Source organism: Rousettus aegyptiacus, unplaced genomic scaffold, assembly GCF_014176215.1.
Source record: "Rousettus aegyptiacus isolate mRouAeg1 unplaced genomic scaffold, mRouAeg1.p scaffold_m13_p_11, whole genome shotgun sequence".
Lineage (NCBI taxonomy): Eukaryota > Metazoa > Chordata > Mammalia > Chiroptera > Pteropodidae > Rousettus > Rousettus aegyptiacus.
In genome coordinates, this window is record NW_023416286.1 from 51,002,032 (window position 1) to 51,019,954 (window position 17,923).

The 17,923-nt window shown below is 33.2% G+C and overlaps 1 protein-coding gene across 2 annotated transcripts in view; it reads right to left on the reverse strand.

The window, feature by feature from the left end:
- Positions 1–1,886: 1,886 nt before the first annotated feature.
- The window catches only part of TNFSF13B (TNF superfamily member 13b), a 32,403-nt gene continuing 16,366 nt past the window's right edge, over positions 1,887–17,923 (reverse strand). For both annotated transcript variants that reach the window (XM_016145247.2, XM_016145246.2), the window contains 3 exons: positions 6,899–7,011; positions 6,661–6,811; positions 1,887–3,557 (listed from right to left, as the gene is read on the reverse strand). In XM_016145247.2, the coding sequence (XP_016000733.1) occupies positions 3,445–3,557; positions 6,661–6,811; positions 6,899–7,011 (377 nt within the window). In that variant the 3' untranslated portion in view covers positions 1,887–3,444. The remainder of the gene's footprint in view (positions 3,558–6,660; positions 6,812–6,898; positions 7,012–17,923) is intronic.

Sequence of the window (17,923 nt, forward strand, 5' to 3'; positions counted from 1 at the left end):
CCCAGGATCTTAGCACGGAGGTAGACAGATATACCAGGTGCACAAAGAGAGTCGAGTAGGGTCTGCAGCAAAGTAGAGTGCTTACCTGGCTGCCGTGGGTAGACAAGAGTTATCCCAGTCAGTTGTTGCTTCCAATAGCCCACTTCTGTCTGATTTTATGTAAATTGTTTATCATTCAGGAATCTTTTTGGCAGTATTCACTAAAGTTGAACATATCTATATTCTATGTTGCAATAATTCCACTTCTAGGTATAGATCCTACAGAAATATGTACATAGATAGGTTCCCTAAAATATTTTCAGAGAATATTCACAGAAACATAACTCATACTAGCTCCCAAAATGGAAATACACCAAAGGCTCTTCTATGGTAAAACAAACAAATTTATTCATAGAATGAAACTCTATTCAGCAGTGAACAGGAATGAACTACTGCATACAACAGTGTGGAAGAATTTCACAGACAAAACGGTGAGCAGATAAATGCTGAAAGTGTGTACAAAGTTTACATCCTATATGATACCATTTGTACAAAGTTCAAAAGGGCAAAAGTGTTCCTTGATGATAGAAGTCAGCATGATGATTACCTTTAAAGACAGGAAGGAACACGAAAAATGTTGGGATATTGGCAGTGTTCTGTATTTAAATTTGGAAGGTAGCTACAAGAGGACATCTGCTATGCAAACATGTCTTACCAAGCTGTACCTTTAAGGTTTTGCATTTTTATTGCCTGTATATTATATATTAACCTTCTGTATTTTAAAATAAAACATCTGTATTTCTGAAAGAAGTTTAAATGTCACTTTTCATGTAATGAATCTAAATTTTTTGAGTTGTAAAGCAACATGGGATCCAAACCAAAAACATCAGCTATGTTGCATCGCTATGTTGTACACCGGTTTAAAACTTCTCTCCTAGGGCAGAGAAGTCTTTAGAGTAACATTTTATAAATCATAATTCAAATTACAAATAGATTTATTAAATTCTTCTATCCATAAATTGCTGCACCCATAACAAACCACAGTGTGAAGACCTTCTCCTGCAAAATGGCTTAGAGAGTAAAATTGATTTCTCCAGGTGCTGTTTAGGCTTGCACATTATTTCATTTTGAATGTTGTACTGATTCGTTTGGTTCTCACACTAAGAAACAATTTAATACCCTCAAGTAGTTATTCATCATCACACCTCTTGATTTCAGATTTAAGACATAACGTTATCTTAACTGGACCCATCCACTTAAACTATAGAAATGTTCTATTGTAGGCAACCCTAGAATAACATACTTTTCCTAAAATAAACTAGGGAAAATGTATAGAAGGAAGCCAGACAACTGCTACTGCAGTGAGGATCTCCGTACACATCACTGGACTTGACCTAATTTTAATTCTATTTCCTGATATCTTAATAAACTTTGACCTAACTAAGGTCTAATTTTCCTCACAATTTCACATACAAGGAAGATAGAATTCATATGTTAACACTGATCTAAACCAAAAGTAAAATAAGATTTCAGAATATTTTATGTGTCTGAATTCTACATCTGCTGACAAAATGTGCTAAGTCATTTGGAAAAAATAGTGGTGCACGCTGCAGATTATACCAGCTTAGTATGAGAGCCTATTATAATGTAGCATTATCTTTTTTAACCTTATTCTCTATGAAATATTTAATTTATATCTTGATATATAGTATCGATGTGCATAAATCTTTTTTGACATATGTAAAATAGTCATGATTTCAAATACTTCATTTTTATACCCTAGCACACATTACTTTATAATGTTTTACAATTATTCACCTAATTTAAAAAATGAGATTTAACAGTTATGTGGTATTGAGATGAGTGGTAGTAGACAAACTCAATCAAAAAATAAGCAAATATTTTCTGAAATTTTTTATTTGGCAATCCAAGTTAGCAGCAACACTAAAAAAAATTACTAACCTTCTAATATTGAAACTCTTACTCCACCTACCGTGTCTTTTTAATTGTAATGTTGTAAAACAAAATAAATTGCAAAATATATTTTATTTTAACCAAAATGCCAAAATTATAGAAATCAGTTTTAAACAAGGTTTAATTTCAGAGACAAAAATACAAATCATTTCTTTTGTTTTGAAAACTGTATCTTTTAAAATATTTTATAATAGACTGGGGAAAATTTATGCTGACCCGAGTCTATTCTTCCAGCTACTGTTTAAACTAATAAATGTTTAATGAAGTGAAAACTCATTAAACTGATGACATTTTTAAAAATACAAGCAAAAAAGGGAAACCGATACAATAAAAGATAAGTATTATAGCATTCTCAAATATTATTCTTTACAAAATGAAAGTTAGAACAATGTCTTCTGGCATATGGTAATCTTTAGATGAGCACAAGGCATATAACATACTTCAGGATGCCAAGAACTTTAATTAAAAATCAATTTCTGTAAAGCTAATAACACGAGTATTTTTTAAAGGCTGGGATACGTGAACTACAATAGCAGCAGTTTAAAACAGAAGGATAGAAAATAAAGGGAAATTATATCACATTATTGTAAATGTATTCATTAACTTCTACTGGAGATTTTATTTTTACATAAGAACAATTATAGTTATTTTTTCAATTAATGCTTATATGCCTGAATTGGAATTACCCTACATTAAGTTTTTAAAGTAACTGAAATTAGCTATAAACAATACACATAAGCGTAAACACATGAGAGGCTTACTTCCCTCCTGTGAAAACTACCTGCGAGTGTTCCATCGGGTAATATAAAATGTTAGAGACAAAAATTACAAACAAAATAAGCTAAAAAGACTTAAATACTACCAATATCCTATTTTGTGTCCAATCGTGTATGGTGTGTAAATTTAAGCTTTTAAATACTACCAATATCCTATTTTGTGTCCAATCGTGTATGGTGTGTAAATTTAAGCTTTTAATTACTTTTTCATGTAGCAGATGCATGATTTCTATATATTTTTTTCTTTTTACTTTCTACCAAGTTAACTGAAAAAGAAGAGGGGCATGGTTAACATAAGAACTGAGGGTGAATTCTGAGATTTCCCAAAAATGTCTTGCTGTCATAAAGACGCAGATACTTGTTTTTAGTAAATAATAGAATATGATTTTTGAAGAAATGATCACTGCCCCTTCGAATCCTGTGCTTCCTCCAAGACAAGAAGCTATGACTAAGTTGTTCAACATGGCATTATAGTGAAAAGTCTTTTTATCTTTCCTTAAATGGGCTCTATTTCTTGTAATTCACATGACACCCTTTGGCTGTGGTTGTCTGTTAAATTTCCTGTTTGGTCTAGTTTCAGCAAACCAAAACAAATAGCTCACTGAAAGGCTATGGTAACTATTTTTTTTTTTCTTTTGGTATTTCCAGTTAAGTGTTTTCTCCTTAGAGGTACATAGAAAGGGAGGAAAATAGCCACAAACAAGGTGTAAGGAGGTCACAGAAGTTTCAATGCACCAAAAAATGTGCCATCTCCATCCCGTGATATTTTAGCATCTTCGCGTGGTATTGCAAGTTGGAGTTCATCTCCTTCTTCCAGCTTTGCAATGCCTGGAAAAGAATGGTTTATAAGAACTTTAAGGTGGTTGTAAAACGGGAAAGAAAAAAAGGAACATTAAATGAAATTGTTTTGCTTTGGAAAAATTTTTAACGTAGGCATTCACACTTCAAATAACACCCGTGAACTTCTAAACCAGTTACAATTCTACTGGTCTGAAAAAGAAAAATAATAGAGTTAAAAAAAAATGAGTAAAAAGAGTTATAGCAGCTATAAAAGTATTTACCACCTACTGTTTATAAAATGGAGAATCTAAACAGGAACAAAATGTTTAACTTTAAGAAAAAATGTTAAGTAAACCATAGCACATCACTTGATGGAATATTATATAATTAAAAATGGCTTCACTTTATTTTATTGACAAGAGAAACTTTTTTATAATAATATTAAATAAACACACACATATACACTTTTAAATGTGCATATAAAATACGTAAATTATTAAAAGTAAAAAAACAAAAACATTCATTAGCATAGTTTTTCTCTAGAGTCCAGTTTATGAAATTAGGAGTCATTCAGATTATTTTTTATAGCCGTCTATATTTTATGTTTCCTTAAATAACCATGTTTGTCTTTAGAATCAAAATCTACACAGTAATTGGCTTCTCAAAACTGACCAATAAATCTGCATGTGTCTAGTTTACAATGATGTATTCTGTGATTGAGGAATACAAAACACAATTCAGAAACTACGCTCAGTATATCAGGTAATTCCTGACCTAATTTTTAAAGAAAAATAAAGGAAAAGAAAGAAGCAAGGAAAAGAGAAGAAACAACAAAACCAACAAATAAAATAGTATTCAAATTGTCAATACTTTCGACTACGGTTGACACTTGAACAACACCAGTTTGAAATGCATGGATACACTCAAATGCAGATTTTTTCAACAGATATTAGCCAGTCCACATCCCCAGTTTAGCATCAGTAGATTCAACCAACCTCATGACACCTGACCCAGTTGTTCCAAGAGTCAGCTGTAACAATTTAAAAAGTAGTAGCATTGTTTCAGCAACATAGTGAAAATGGGTTTACATGAACACATCTGCTAACATTCTTCCTATCATCAAGCCCAAAGCATCCAGATTTCCTCCAGCGACAGTCAGTTAGTTGGTGTTTATTTATTGAAAACTTGTAATGTACTAGACACCTTTCTAGACAGGCATAGAGCAGTGATCAGAATGACAAAAGATTCTTTTTTCAAGAATCTTCTTTTTTTTTGGTAATGGACTAAGACAGATAACAAAGAAAAGAACATAGCTTTAGGTATTATTTAAGATAATGTGTATACTTTATAAGACAGGCAAAGTATTTGATGACTACATTAAACAGGAAAAAAAAATGACTAGAGCTTGTTGAATAGATTAGTCATTACCATAGAAATTGAAGATAATCTAATATTTTGACAAAACGGCTATAGATCATATTGCATTAAGTAACGGCTATAGATCACATTGCATCAAAATAAAGTCAGTGTTAACCAACTACTTTTAACTCCAACTTACAATACCACTATTAAAATTTCAACCCTGAGTTATTGGCTACTTCAATTCTTCCAGATTATAGTAATCGGCTCTAACTTTTCTACAATAAACATATTCATTTGTTAATGAAATAATAAGATTCAGCTTTGTGTATGAAGTCCTTTAGTATTATGTTGGGCTCCTCAAATGGGCCATTTTAATCTTTTTCAGGTTATTATGGGAGCTTTTTATGCACTTATACTCTAATATGTAGTTTTTCATGAATTTAAACTTTTCAATAGAACAGATTAAAAATACAATCTGAAACCTCCTACAGAATGGTTCTCATTTATAATATGAAGTTATTAACACAGAAATATCTTTAAGGTCAAAATATTAGTTCTTAAAAAGCAAGTCATATAGGAAATCTGGCCCAGAAAGTAAATATAAGAGGAGAAGATGATTGGAAAATTTGAAAAAGAGTTCTTTGTAAAGCTATAGTACTAATTAATATAAATAAACAACAGATAGGAGAAGTCTTGCCATTTATAAATATTTTGCAACCCCAAAATACTAGTCACTGCTGGGTGTAGGGAAGCATTTCTTTATGAAAATTAGGGAATTCCAATGTAACAAACTTCCCCATCACCCTGTTAAAGCTGTCTATGGCTGTAAATCCAGAATAATAATCATCTCCATTATTACGAGGTATTTTCCTTCCTTTCTAATTGTTTTATTGTACGTTTGTTGGTAAACGCTTTTGAAATATGGTACTTCTCAGTCCTGTGTTTCACATCGCCATTCACGGTAACTGGAACTGAAGACATTCCTCAGGGTTCTAATGAGTTTGTCAAAAATCACAGGAGAGGAATAGATGTGTTAAAGCAAATACTTTTTTTCTAATACTAGCTTTGATTAATTAGAAAATATGTCCCAGACAAAATAAAGGCTATATTGGCAATATGGCTAAAACGGATCTGAGATGAAGAAAGCCTACTCTTTCCCTTTTCTCTCCATTTCTTTACTGTCCCTGAGATAAAATGAAGGTTTACTCCTACACTTCCACATCCCAAAGTCGTCTGTCTGGTTTACATATACACTAGATGTCACCTGTGTAAAAGTGAGAGAGAAGCCATTTTTTGAATTGACCTGACCCTCAAACCAGCCAAGGGCACTTCTTTCGTAGAATGTAAAGAAGAGTTTTGGTAACGCACACTCTGGAGTCAGACTGGCTGGTTTAAACCAAGTTCTGGAACTTAGTAGCTGTGCAACCTAAGACAACATGCATTACCTCTCTGTGTCTCAGATTCCACCTTCCTTCAACTGGAGGACTAAATGAACAAGCACAGGTAAAGTGGAGACAAGGGTGCCTGGCACGTGGTAATCATTCTCTTATTCTGCTATTATTATTGTTGTCATTATTACAAGTTGAAGAAAACACAGCTTAGAACTATTCCCAGTGTTGATTGCTATAAAGCTACTGATCTTTTTAAATGTATATGAAAATGATAAAACTATTAGTAATGATTTTATCTGTCTTAATTAAAACAGACTAGCTTGTTATTTAAAATAACAAAAACCACACAGCATATTGAAGAATGTCTTTCTGTCTATTTACATAGAACTATTATTTACCAGCTGAATAACAGGAATTATTGGGTAGTGTTTCAGGCATATTTTGAATACATCGGAACAAAGTCACCAGACTCAATTCGTCTCCAAAGACATGGACTTTTTTCCTCTGTATTAGGTGTCCCATGGCAAAGGTGTTATCGGTATATAAAACCTGAAAGACAAACCAAAAAACTTTGTCGGAAGTGAGCACGAAGTGGGAAGCATTGGACAGTGATGGCAGAATGAAGGTTCAACCTACCTGACCATATATAAAGAAGTAACCGGTTTCTTTCACCAATATTTTATTTTCTTTTTCTTCTAGGGCTCTTCCTCTTTTAAAGCTAAGAAGCCACGGAACAAATGTATAAGCTCCTATAACAAAGAGAACAATTTATAAAACAGGAAACTGAGAAAAGCAGTTTTTCACCTTCATTTAGTTGCTAAACTAAATCTGAAACCTAGAGGAAAATTTCATCTTTAAAAAAGGGGAAGACAGGACAAATCACAGTACTCCATCGGTTTCTCCACTGTCATAATGTATTAACCCAGGCAAATATCAGACACAGGAACTTGAGAGCAAACACTTAACATAAAATGTCTTGTTTTCCTTTCATTCTTCCTTATTTCAGCAATTTTCCTAATAAAGTCTGGTCTAGATGGGAGAGCTTGAGGCAAAGAATGTACAAAATGTCTCTGAGTAACACACTAATAGAGATTTTTCAGTTTTTCTTTTGTTCCAAGAGAGGAAACAGTGAGTATGCAGAAAGTTTAGCCAAGGGCAAACTTTAGAAACAGCGAGAAAGCAAAGCCCCTCCCAACACAGCAAGAGGACAATTTAAGGAAAGTGAGGAAAGTTACTAAGACATAATCTTTATGGGGAAATGGTCAAGGAACTTTGCGATAATGGACTACAGTATTCACGTTGAAATGGTTTCTGTTCAGTACACTAATTCTCCATTATTCCTCAAACTTCTCCTGGGGAGTGACAGGGAAGCCACTGTGCTAGCAAGTTGGATGAAGGGGCAGAGGGAAGACAGCAACTATGGAAACATGTTGGCAAGAGGGAACCAAATCGCTGAGCCAGAACACAGTGCTTTTATACATCAACATCCACGAAGAGAGTGTAAACACTCCTTTCCAGGAAATCACAGTGGAAGTTCACTGGATTTCTCACTGTTAAGAAAGTATTAGAGTAAATGGTAAACCCTAAAGCTAGACTGAGAAATTTAGAGGGCATTAATAAATGGTATAAAATAAATGAGTAGAAGATTAGAAAATGGTAATTTAAAGATATGATAATAAAATGAAACTGTGATAGTCTAAAATTGTATTTAAAAAGTTCCTATTTAATTGGTAGTGTTGGACAACCTGTGACCCCCAAGGTTCACCTTGGTTATTACAAAATGGGAAACATAATCAATAATAAAATTCAGAGTCCACACAGCAATATGCCAGAAGCTCAGGAAAAAAACAACTTGTCCTAGAATTGAGATTAAAGAAAATTTTCTCCTGAGGATTTTCTTAAGGGGGCACCTTGGGATATGGTAGTTGATAATGCTTTCACACCCATAAATACAATGCTAAGGGTATGTACCTACTTCAGGTAGTGCCCCCAAAGCAAACTATCATATTTTAACTTTTCCCAAATAAGGTTCTTAAGGGAAGAATGTAAAACAAGAACTACATATTTTCTGAATACTTCTGAGGAGTTAAAAGCCCAAAGTGATCAAACAAAGCAAATCACACTGTCAAGTTAAAATGAAACAATTCCGGAAGGCAGTCCTGTAAGCCCACGTTACCATCAACAGAGAGGAGAACTGCTAGGGAGAGTGGCGAGAAAGGGAGGAAGAGAGGACATTACAGGCCTTCAAGAGTATTCTTGTTCCCACCCCTGTAAGCACTCCCAGGAACCTCCTCAGTTATGTCTAACAGGGAGTGAACGCTCCCCAACATGGGGCAGGCCTAGCTACCCCAATTTGCTGTTTCCAAAAAAGGTCTCTGAGAAATATTTCCTTAAATGAAAACCCTTTGGTGGCATTCTGGGCAATGAGAGCCCATGAATAAAAGATCCTATTCAATTATGAATAACGAAGGCAAATTCATCATAACCTGTTTTTATATAATATAATTTCAGTGAAAATATTATAATAACAGAATTTAAAGTGTGTTTTACTGAGATTATGTGCGCAAAGCATTTTTTTAATGTAGAATGCTGCAAATATGAGGAAGGATCGCTATCGTGGTTATTATTATAACATAGAAACTAATGACTGAGGCGACTGCTTTCATGGTTGTAGTGGTACTTACTTGATGCTCTGACCAAAGAGGGCTTTTTTCTCCCTTCAAAACAATAAACATCTTAGATTCTAACTTCTCTGAGTTCATGTTTTATGTTTGTTTCCCTGCTATTTCCCAAGTCTCTTAAATGATGACTGGACAATATCAGACAAGCAGCAAATATTTGAATTAACTAATTCAACTTTCAACATCAAATTATTTGAAACGGCAATGTACTATATAATTAGTCACAAACATTCAAATTTTTTTTCAAAAAGTGTTTTACTTCTTAGTTGCAGAAACTCTATGAAACAAAACACCCTCCCTCATAAAGGTGGTATGTACTTGTGAATCAAAGTAAAAAAAACATTTCTAAAGCTGTTTGTTTATACTGTGGCTGGCAATATTCATTTGCTAATTGTTTTTTGCAGAATCTTCAATTGACTTTTTTTTTTATACTTATGTCTATAAAAGTAATAAGCCGGTTCTTACCAAATTCTACTGCTGTATTATCAGAATAGAAAGAAAATAAAAGTAATTATTAGGTTTATATTCTTATTTTCTCTTGATATTTTCTTTTGACATTTCATCATATCTAATGTTAACCAAAAAAATAAATAAATAAAGTTTAGGCTGTAATAAAGAATAAAAAGCATTTATTTAAGTAGAGGAGGGATTGCAATCTAGGCTACAAGTTTAGGTAGCAACCTAGATTGTGCTCTGAAGGGAACAAAGAAAGGCAGGGTTTATAAAAGGCAAAACCATAACAATCCTCTATGTAAATAATCCTTCATGTAAATAAAAGATGTTGGCTAGGTCAGTTGGGATCAGTTACATTCATTATATAAACGGAGGATGCTGTTTATTGAAATGGATTCTTTCCTTTCAAGGTGAAGAATGCAGATGGTCCGCTCACCATGATGAGGAGGAAATAAAGCCCATATATATCCATATAGAAATCATGAATCCAGGATGTTCGTTATTCTGCCTTGAGCTGAGTTTGGCAACACGTCAGCAACCTAACGATAGTTCTAAGAACTGAGATATGAGAAGTGCATAGGCCACCTCCTCAGCGGCCTCTCTACTCCATTTTAAGTGACTCTCTTAGCAGCATTTATTCTGTTTTATTTTCTCCATTATCACTTGCAGTAAACATTCTTATTAAAGAGATCATATGTACTTGTTTTTATGTCCTGTCTTTTATGAATTTCTTCCCCATTGCACACACTCACGTACACACGGATAACACTTCACAAGACTAAAGCTATGGCTCTGCTACAGTTGTAACTGTAAATCCAAATGCCAAGAACAAAGCCTAGCATATGTTATACATTCAATAAATATGTGCTTAGGTGCTACTGAATAAATGTTAAATCCTTTACGAAAACAAGCTAAACAATTAATTAAAAGCTAACATAATTATAAACTTAGGCATAAAGATTATGTTTCAGCATCCTGAAACTTAGATTTTTAGCATTCTAGTTAGACTACTGCTAAACGCTAACAAGAAAATATGCATTAAGTGCCTATTCTGCAGAATGCTTTTCTAAGCTAGCATGCATCTCTCCTTAGAGTAGATATTTAAGAATTTGGAAATAAATTTCAAGAGTACTAATACTTATTTTTATTACTCAACAGCGAAAATACAGATGTACCTTGGCATTTAAAACTTTGACTCCCCCTCTTTACTCAGTTTTAAATGTCTGGTGTATCTAAATGTTCTTGAAACCTTAACAAAATTAATGTGTTCATTAATATGTGAAATTAAATATAATGTCAATATTAATATGTGAAAATAATTTGCATGTTTATCTGAAAATGTCTGCTCTTGAAAGAATAGCTCCTTCCTATATGAAAGAGTTGTAGATAAATTTTAGGATGACAAAGTTTTATGTGAAATTTTCAAACTTTATTAAAATATATATTTCATTAATATTTGTTTTTATTCTATTTCATGCATAAGAAATATCCTCCCAAATATTTCTACTTCCAGTATTACCTTTCTCAATAACTAGAAAATAAATGCTACAGAGAGCAGCTATCACATATCACACATTTTAAAGATGCTGGAAGTGGTTTTAAGGGAGAAAATATTGATAACACTTTTTTAAAGGGAGATTAAGTAAACCAATTCAAGAAAGAGCATTTTTTTTTGTATAGAACAAATATAGTTTGGCATTGAAATCTACAGTAATCATATACTTCACTTTATAGATGAGGTAGAGCTAGGAAAATTAACAAAACAGAAGTCAGGCAAGCAAGGCCATGTAGGCTGAGCTATCTGAAGGGCAGTGGGAGATCCCTAGAAGGCCATGAGTAGTGGAAAAAAATTATTATCTGTGTTTTAGGAATATCACTAGGTGTCTTCCAAGTAAGACAACATACAAAACTGGAGGCAAAAAAATCAGCCAGGTAAGAGGTGCTAGTGGTTTGCACTAGGATGATGAAATGGGAATGTAGAGAAATTGATTAATCCAAATTATATTTATGAGAAATAATTGATAGAATTTTGGATTAATGAGCCGAGTTAGAGGGAGTAGTCAAAAATGACACCCAGAATTCTGGATTAAACAACCGAAGACATAGTCATCACACTTATTGAAAAAGGGAACACTGGAGGAAGAAGAAACCTGGGGAAAATTTCTAAACTTCAGGCTGGGATGCCATCAACATATTCAGGAAGAGATGTAAACTAGACAGAGGAAAATATAGGCTTGGAGCTCCCAAAAGTGATTTGGGCTACAGATCTACACTTAAGCCATCAGCACAAAGATGTTAAATGACAACATAACATTTAAGGAGCATTTAAGAATGCCAAGGAAACAAGAACAAAAAGAGAATGGATCTACATCAGAGGTCTAAAGAACATCAATATTGAAGAGATACACTGAAGAGTAATTTGCAGATGTATTTAAAAAGCTGTGGCCAAAAAGGTATGGTTATGGTTAGAAAAACAAACCAAGAGGAGCATGCGTTTCAAGAAAAAGGGAGTCATCAACTGTCAAATACTCTTGAGAGATTAAAAGTAAACCTTATCATTGTCTCTACGAAATTATTATGTTGGAAAATAGAAATAAACAAGAGACTTCCACTATCAACATGATTGTGGAAATATATCTATCCTTTTTTACCTCCTGTAAATTATATAAAAGAAACAGACTGATGAATATTCTCCAAAATAAATGTATATTCTCCAAAATAACCGCAAGGGGTTTCAAAAGCAAATGAGATCACCCTAAGGCTGACTGCAGAAGTAAAGAGAAGCCCAGAAAATGACGAGAGGGCCTGGCAATGGAAAACTTCACAAAGAGCCAAGAAAAACCAACTCCCCTCACCAAAATAATAACAATGGCTATCTTTGGATGGTGAGTTTATTAGTGATTCTAATTTTTTTTATAACTATGTTTTGTCCACAGTGAAATGTACTACAGCTATAATAATAAAACTTTTAAATTTCATTTAAATATATTATTTAAAAATATCAATATATCTTATTAGATTTCAAATTCTGTATACATACAATTAATATCTATCCATAAAAATAACATTTTTTGTATTTATAGGCATCAATAATTATAAAGCTCAGTGTATCATGAAGCAAAGGCTAGTTTTCAAACAGCCTATTTTTGTCAATAGTAGCATGTATAATATCCTTGATATTTTAAATGTGTGTATTAAAATTAGCCACAGAATAAGTTTGTTTAGAATTTTAGACTTTATAGAAAATATGCCTGAAAGTATATTGGCAGCATTCAAAATCTGACCCATGTGGAAAGAATAGCAAGCTAACCATCTCTAATGGTGGGGTGCCAATTGAGAATTTATAATGTCTTTGTTTTAGTCATAAGAAAAGATTTGCTATCCTCAGAAATATATTTTAAAAACATGATCTTTATTCTATATGCTCCTTTTAACAATACAAATAAATAAGAAAACTGTATGCATTTCAGGAAAGCAGTTTGCCTTCTGTATTGCCTTCGGTGGTGATAAAATGGTGACATGCCATCAGACTACTTGGTGTGAGGCAAACAGAAAAGAAAAGTCAACTCTCTAAAGGTGAAGAGTACCTCGTTTACAAACAGAAATCTCCTACAAACAGACAATCCAAGAAATTTCAATGTCAGCTAAAGAATTTCCGAAATTAGGAGGAAAAAATATCATTTAAATGAAAATAAAAGTTTCTGAAGGGAAAATAGGTTTTGCACAAAAGAAATAAGATGAAAACAAAGAAAGAGTTAATAATTTGAGGAAAAAAAATATATAACAGAATACAGAAGACAGGTAAAAAACTGACCAGTATATACATAATTTGAACCCTGGAAGACAAAACAAACAACAACAAGTCAAGCAGGCTGAAAAGGCACATTATGTGTCAGGGAAAATTGATTCAGAATAGTCTTATTAATTTCTCACCACTGCTGCAACAAATTACTACAAACTTATTGGCTTAAAACAATACATATTTCCTATCTTCTAATTCTAAACATCAGAAGTTTCACTGGGCAAAAATCAAGGTCTTAGCAACTGTGTTGTTTTCTGGAATGTGAAAAATCCATCCCTTTCCTTTTCCAGCTTCCAGAGTATGTCTGCGTTCCTTGGGTCATGGCTTCTTCCATTTTCCCAGGCAGGAATCACATAATTCTGAACTCTGCTTTCATCACCACTCTGCCTTCTCTGACACTGACTCTGTTAACTTCCTCTCACAAAGGCCTTTGTGATTATACTAGAACCACCCAAATAAACCAGAATAATCTCCCCAAATTTCTTATCTTAATCACACTTGCAAAGTTCCTTTGCTCTGTAAGGTTATACTCACAAGTTTCAGAGATTAGAGTGTGGACATCTTTGAGGAGATATTACTCTACCTACCACAATGGTCGATTCAGAGTTATAGAATAAAATAACGATTAAATTTTTAAGGTAAGTTAATAATGTTTCTGTATAAACAGACAAGAAACTCAAGCCACTCATGAGAAGAAAAATTCTCTTACCTTAGTTATCTCCAAACTGCATATAACATCAAAAAACAGTGGAGAATTTCCTAGATACTCAGTAAATGGTAAACTGAGAATTTCATCCACAGAGTATAAAAACTAAAAAGAAGCTGCTTTATCAATGAAAATACTTAGTGAGCATTTTTTTCGTGAATTCATTTTGAGTAAACTAGTAGAGAATAAAATTCAGCAAACTAAGATATGAAAGAGGAAAATAAGGCAAAAAGACTTACAATAAGTATTGAATATATTTACCTGTAATTCCAAGACAAAAATTCTTAAAGTATCAGTTTGACAGAAAGAATAAAACAGATTCATGTCATGATAATGTAGAAATTATATAACTAACAAATATTGAGAAACAAAAGAGGAAAATATTGGTAGTAAAATCATTAATTGCCCCATTTATAATAGTTGGAGTTCAAAGGATATAAATTAAAGTTGATAAATCAAGTAATAGAAATATAAATATTTAAGAGTACATAGATAAAAATTAAGAAATATAATATTACTATCCAAAAAATGTAAGATAGACAGTAAAGACAGAGAGAATAAAGAAGAATTATTAATTTTGTCATAGGCCAATAGTAGACGATCAATAGATATTGTCTAAAGATATAATTATAGATGTCAGAGTTATATGATGGAAAATAGCAGAGTAGAAAGCTCAAAAAGTATATCCCTTCACCAAAGCAGCAATTGAACTGGCAGAAATTTACAGAATCAACATTTTTGTATGTATGCAATCTGTATGTATGTAAAAAAATTATAGTACCAAGGGAGTGCTTAATGGGAAAGAAAGGGTCCATTAAATTTCAATAAGGATCGTATTTTTCCTCACTCATTTACCATCTGCCATTCTCCAGTTTAGCTGCAGCCTGGAAATATTAGAATGAGTTCCAGGTGGCACCTTGCTGGTGCCGGGAAGTAAAATACTCAACTTTATTCTCAAAACATTCTGTCTGTGCATTTTGACCTGTCTAAAGTCTCCCTTCTGATGAAAGCAGTTTCCCATGCTGTTGTCAATCAAGAGCTTTAAAGACATACACTACCTGTAGCTAACTGAAGGGATGGCAGGTGAGGTAGAGTAACAAAAACCCCAAGAAGGAGGAGGCTAAGAAGTGAGATACTTGAAGGAATAAAGGCTTTGAAGCATTACCACATACACCAAGAAATCTATAATGCAATATGCATTCACAGAACCAGATGAATGCTCAGTAAAGACCTGAAAAAAGATCCTAAGACAGCACCTCTAGGTGACCTGGCTAAATGCTGAAAGAGTGCCCCAGCTCAGAGCCAATCTGCCAAAAAAAAGGAGAGGTTGTTTTTTTGTGTGTGTTTTTGTTTTTGTTTTTGTTTTTCCATTTCTAGTATTTAAGTGAATCTCTATCAGGATTATGACTAGAGATTTTGAAAAATCTTTGTCAGGCTAACTGCAGAGATAATAAACAAATAAAAAAAAGACTTCAGTAACCACATAGGATAAGGAATACAGTCTTTGCAAAAAAAAAAAAAATCAGAACACCATTTTTTGAAAATACAATAAACAAATAGACAACTGCAGCCCAAAACAATCAACAGCAAACCCTTGGGATAAGAGAAAATATAATTTCTAGATTTACCACATTGTAATATTCATATTGTTCAATTTTCAAAGAAAAATACACAGCATATAAAAAAATTATGGACTACTCACAAGGAAAAAGTTTGGTAGAAATCATTCCTGAGGAAGCTTAGACCTTGGACTTAAAAGACAAAGACCTTACATCTTTTAAATATACTTAAAGAGCTAAATAAAACCATGAGAAAAAAATTTAGGAAAACCAGGGGAATTGTGTTTGAATGAATAGACACTATCAGTAAAGATAAATTATTTTAAGAAAGGGAATCAAATAGAACTTGTGAAGCTGAAATGTAAAATAACTGAAAAAAAAATTCACTGGAGAGGTTATAGAAGATTGAGCAGATAGAAGATAGAATAAGCAAATTTGAAGATAGGATAATTGAACTTATCCAGTCTGAGGAGCAGAAAGCAAAAGGAATAAATGTAAACGAAGCATAAGGGACGTATAGAGTATCATCAATCAGACTAATATATGCATTATGGGAGATCCAGAAGAAGATAAAGGGGAAGAAAGAATATTTAAAGAAATAATGGCTAAATGCTTCACAACTTTAAAGAAAGAATAAATCTACACATCCAAGAATCTGAATGAGTTCTAAGGATAAACTCAAAGAGATCCATACCAAGATGCACTATAATTAATTAGCTGAAAGACAAAGACAGGAGAGAATCTTGAAAGGAGTAAGACAGAAGCAACTCCTCAGGTAGGAAGCATACTCAATAATATTAACAGTTGATTTCTCATTTGAAACCTGTAGCCAAAAGGCAGTAAGATGCCATATTTACAATTCTGAAAGAGGGATCATGTCAGCAAGATGGCAAAGTAAGGGCTCTTACACATCATCCCTCCACAGAAACATTGCGTTAACAATAATATTGGTACCAAAATACCTTAGAGAGAAATTCAGAATCCAGCTAAGTAGTAGAAGCACCTTGGAGGAACACAAACTAAGAAGCAGTCAAATTTACATGGGTAAGAAGAGCAATTTCAGTTTACTCACATCAGTCCCTCCCCCAAACAAGATTAATTCAGCGCCGAGAACATCACCTCAGCCCATGATTCTCTCAGGGAAGGATGGTGAGACTGGTGGGTGCACTGGGCCACGTGGCCTCTCAGAGTGCCTTCGGTGGAGCTGGTGTCTATCTTGTCTTATACTGAGCAATGAACAACCAAAAGAGCTTTGTCCCTTGATACAGTTAGAAACAAAGTAAAAGGGAGAGCAGTGACTGAGCCAGACTGAAGAAAAGCAAAGAATTGATACTTTTCCTCCAGGAGGGAAGAAAGGAAGCAATGGGGGCCTTGACCCAGCCTTAGAGTCACTAATGACAAGCTCTGCAGACCAATAAACATGTCTCCCTGTACAAATCAGTCCATAGAGACTGGAACAGGTTGCTGCTCCTTTAAATGCAAAGACAACAAAGCAAATTTACAAAGAACATGAAGAGTAAAGAAAGCACAACACAAAGAAAGAAAATATATCGCTAGTAAACAACCTGGAAAAAATGGCTGAAACAAGTTGTAAATCACTTTCATGCTAGTGTGAAAATTAAAAGTATTCAAACGAATTATAAGTACTATAATTTGTTAATAGATACACGATATAAAAAGATGTAAATTGTCACATCGATAAGATAAAGTGTGGGAAAGGGAAAAGTGAAAGTGTAGAGTAGCTGAATGAATCAAAAAAAAAAGAAAATCCAACCATATGCTGCCTACAAAAGACTCACTAACTTTAAGAATACATGTAGGCTGAAAGTGAAGGGTTCGAAAACAATATTCTATGCAAATGGTAAACAAAAAAAGAGATGTGGCTATTTTTATATCAGACATAATGGGCTTAAAGTTGAAAACTGTCATAAGAGACAAAAAAGGTCATTGTATGATAATAAATGGACTGATTCATCAAGAGGATATAACAAATATACCTGCACTCAACATTGGAGACTCTAAATATATGAAAAAAAAATATTAATAGTTCTTATAGGAGAAGTAGACAAGCATACAATTACAGTAGGAGAATTCAATATTCCATTTTCAACAATAGATAGATCATCCAAAAGAAAGTCAATAAGGAAGTAGCATATTTAAACAACATTATAGACCAAATGAACTTAGACATATACAGAATATTCCATTCTACAGTAGCAGAATATATATTATTCTTAAGTGCACAAAGAAAATTCTCAAGTATATAATGTTAGGGCACAAAATTAATAAGACTGAAGTCATATCAAGTATCTTTTCCAACCACAATGGCATGGAACTAGAAATTAATAACAGGAGGAAAATTGGAAAATTCACAAATGTGTGGTCATTAAACAATGCACTGCTGAACAATCAATGGGTCAGAAAAGAAATAAAATGGTAAATCAAAAAAACCTTGAGACA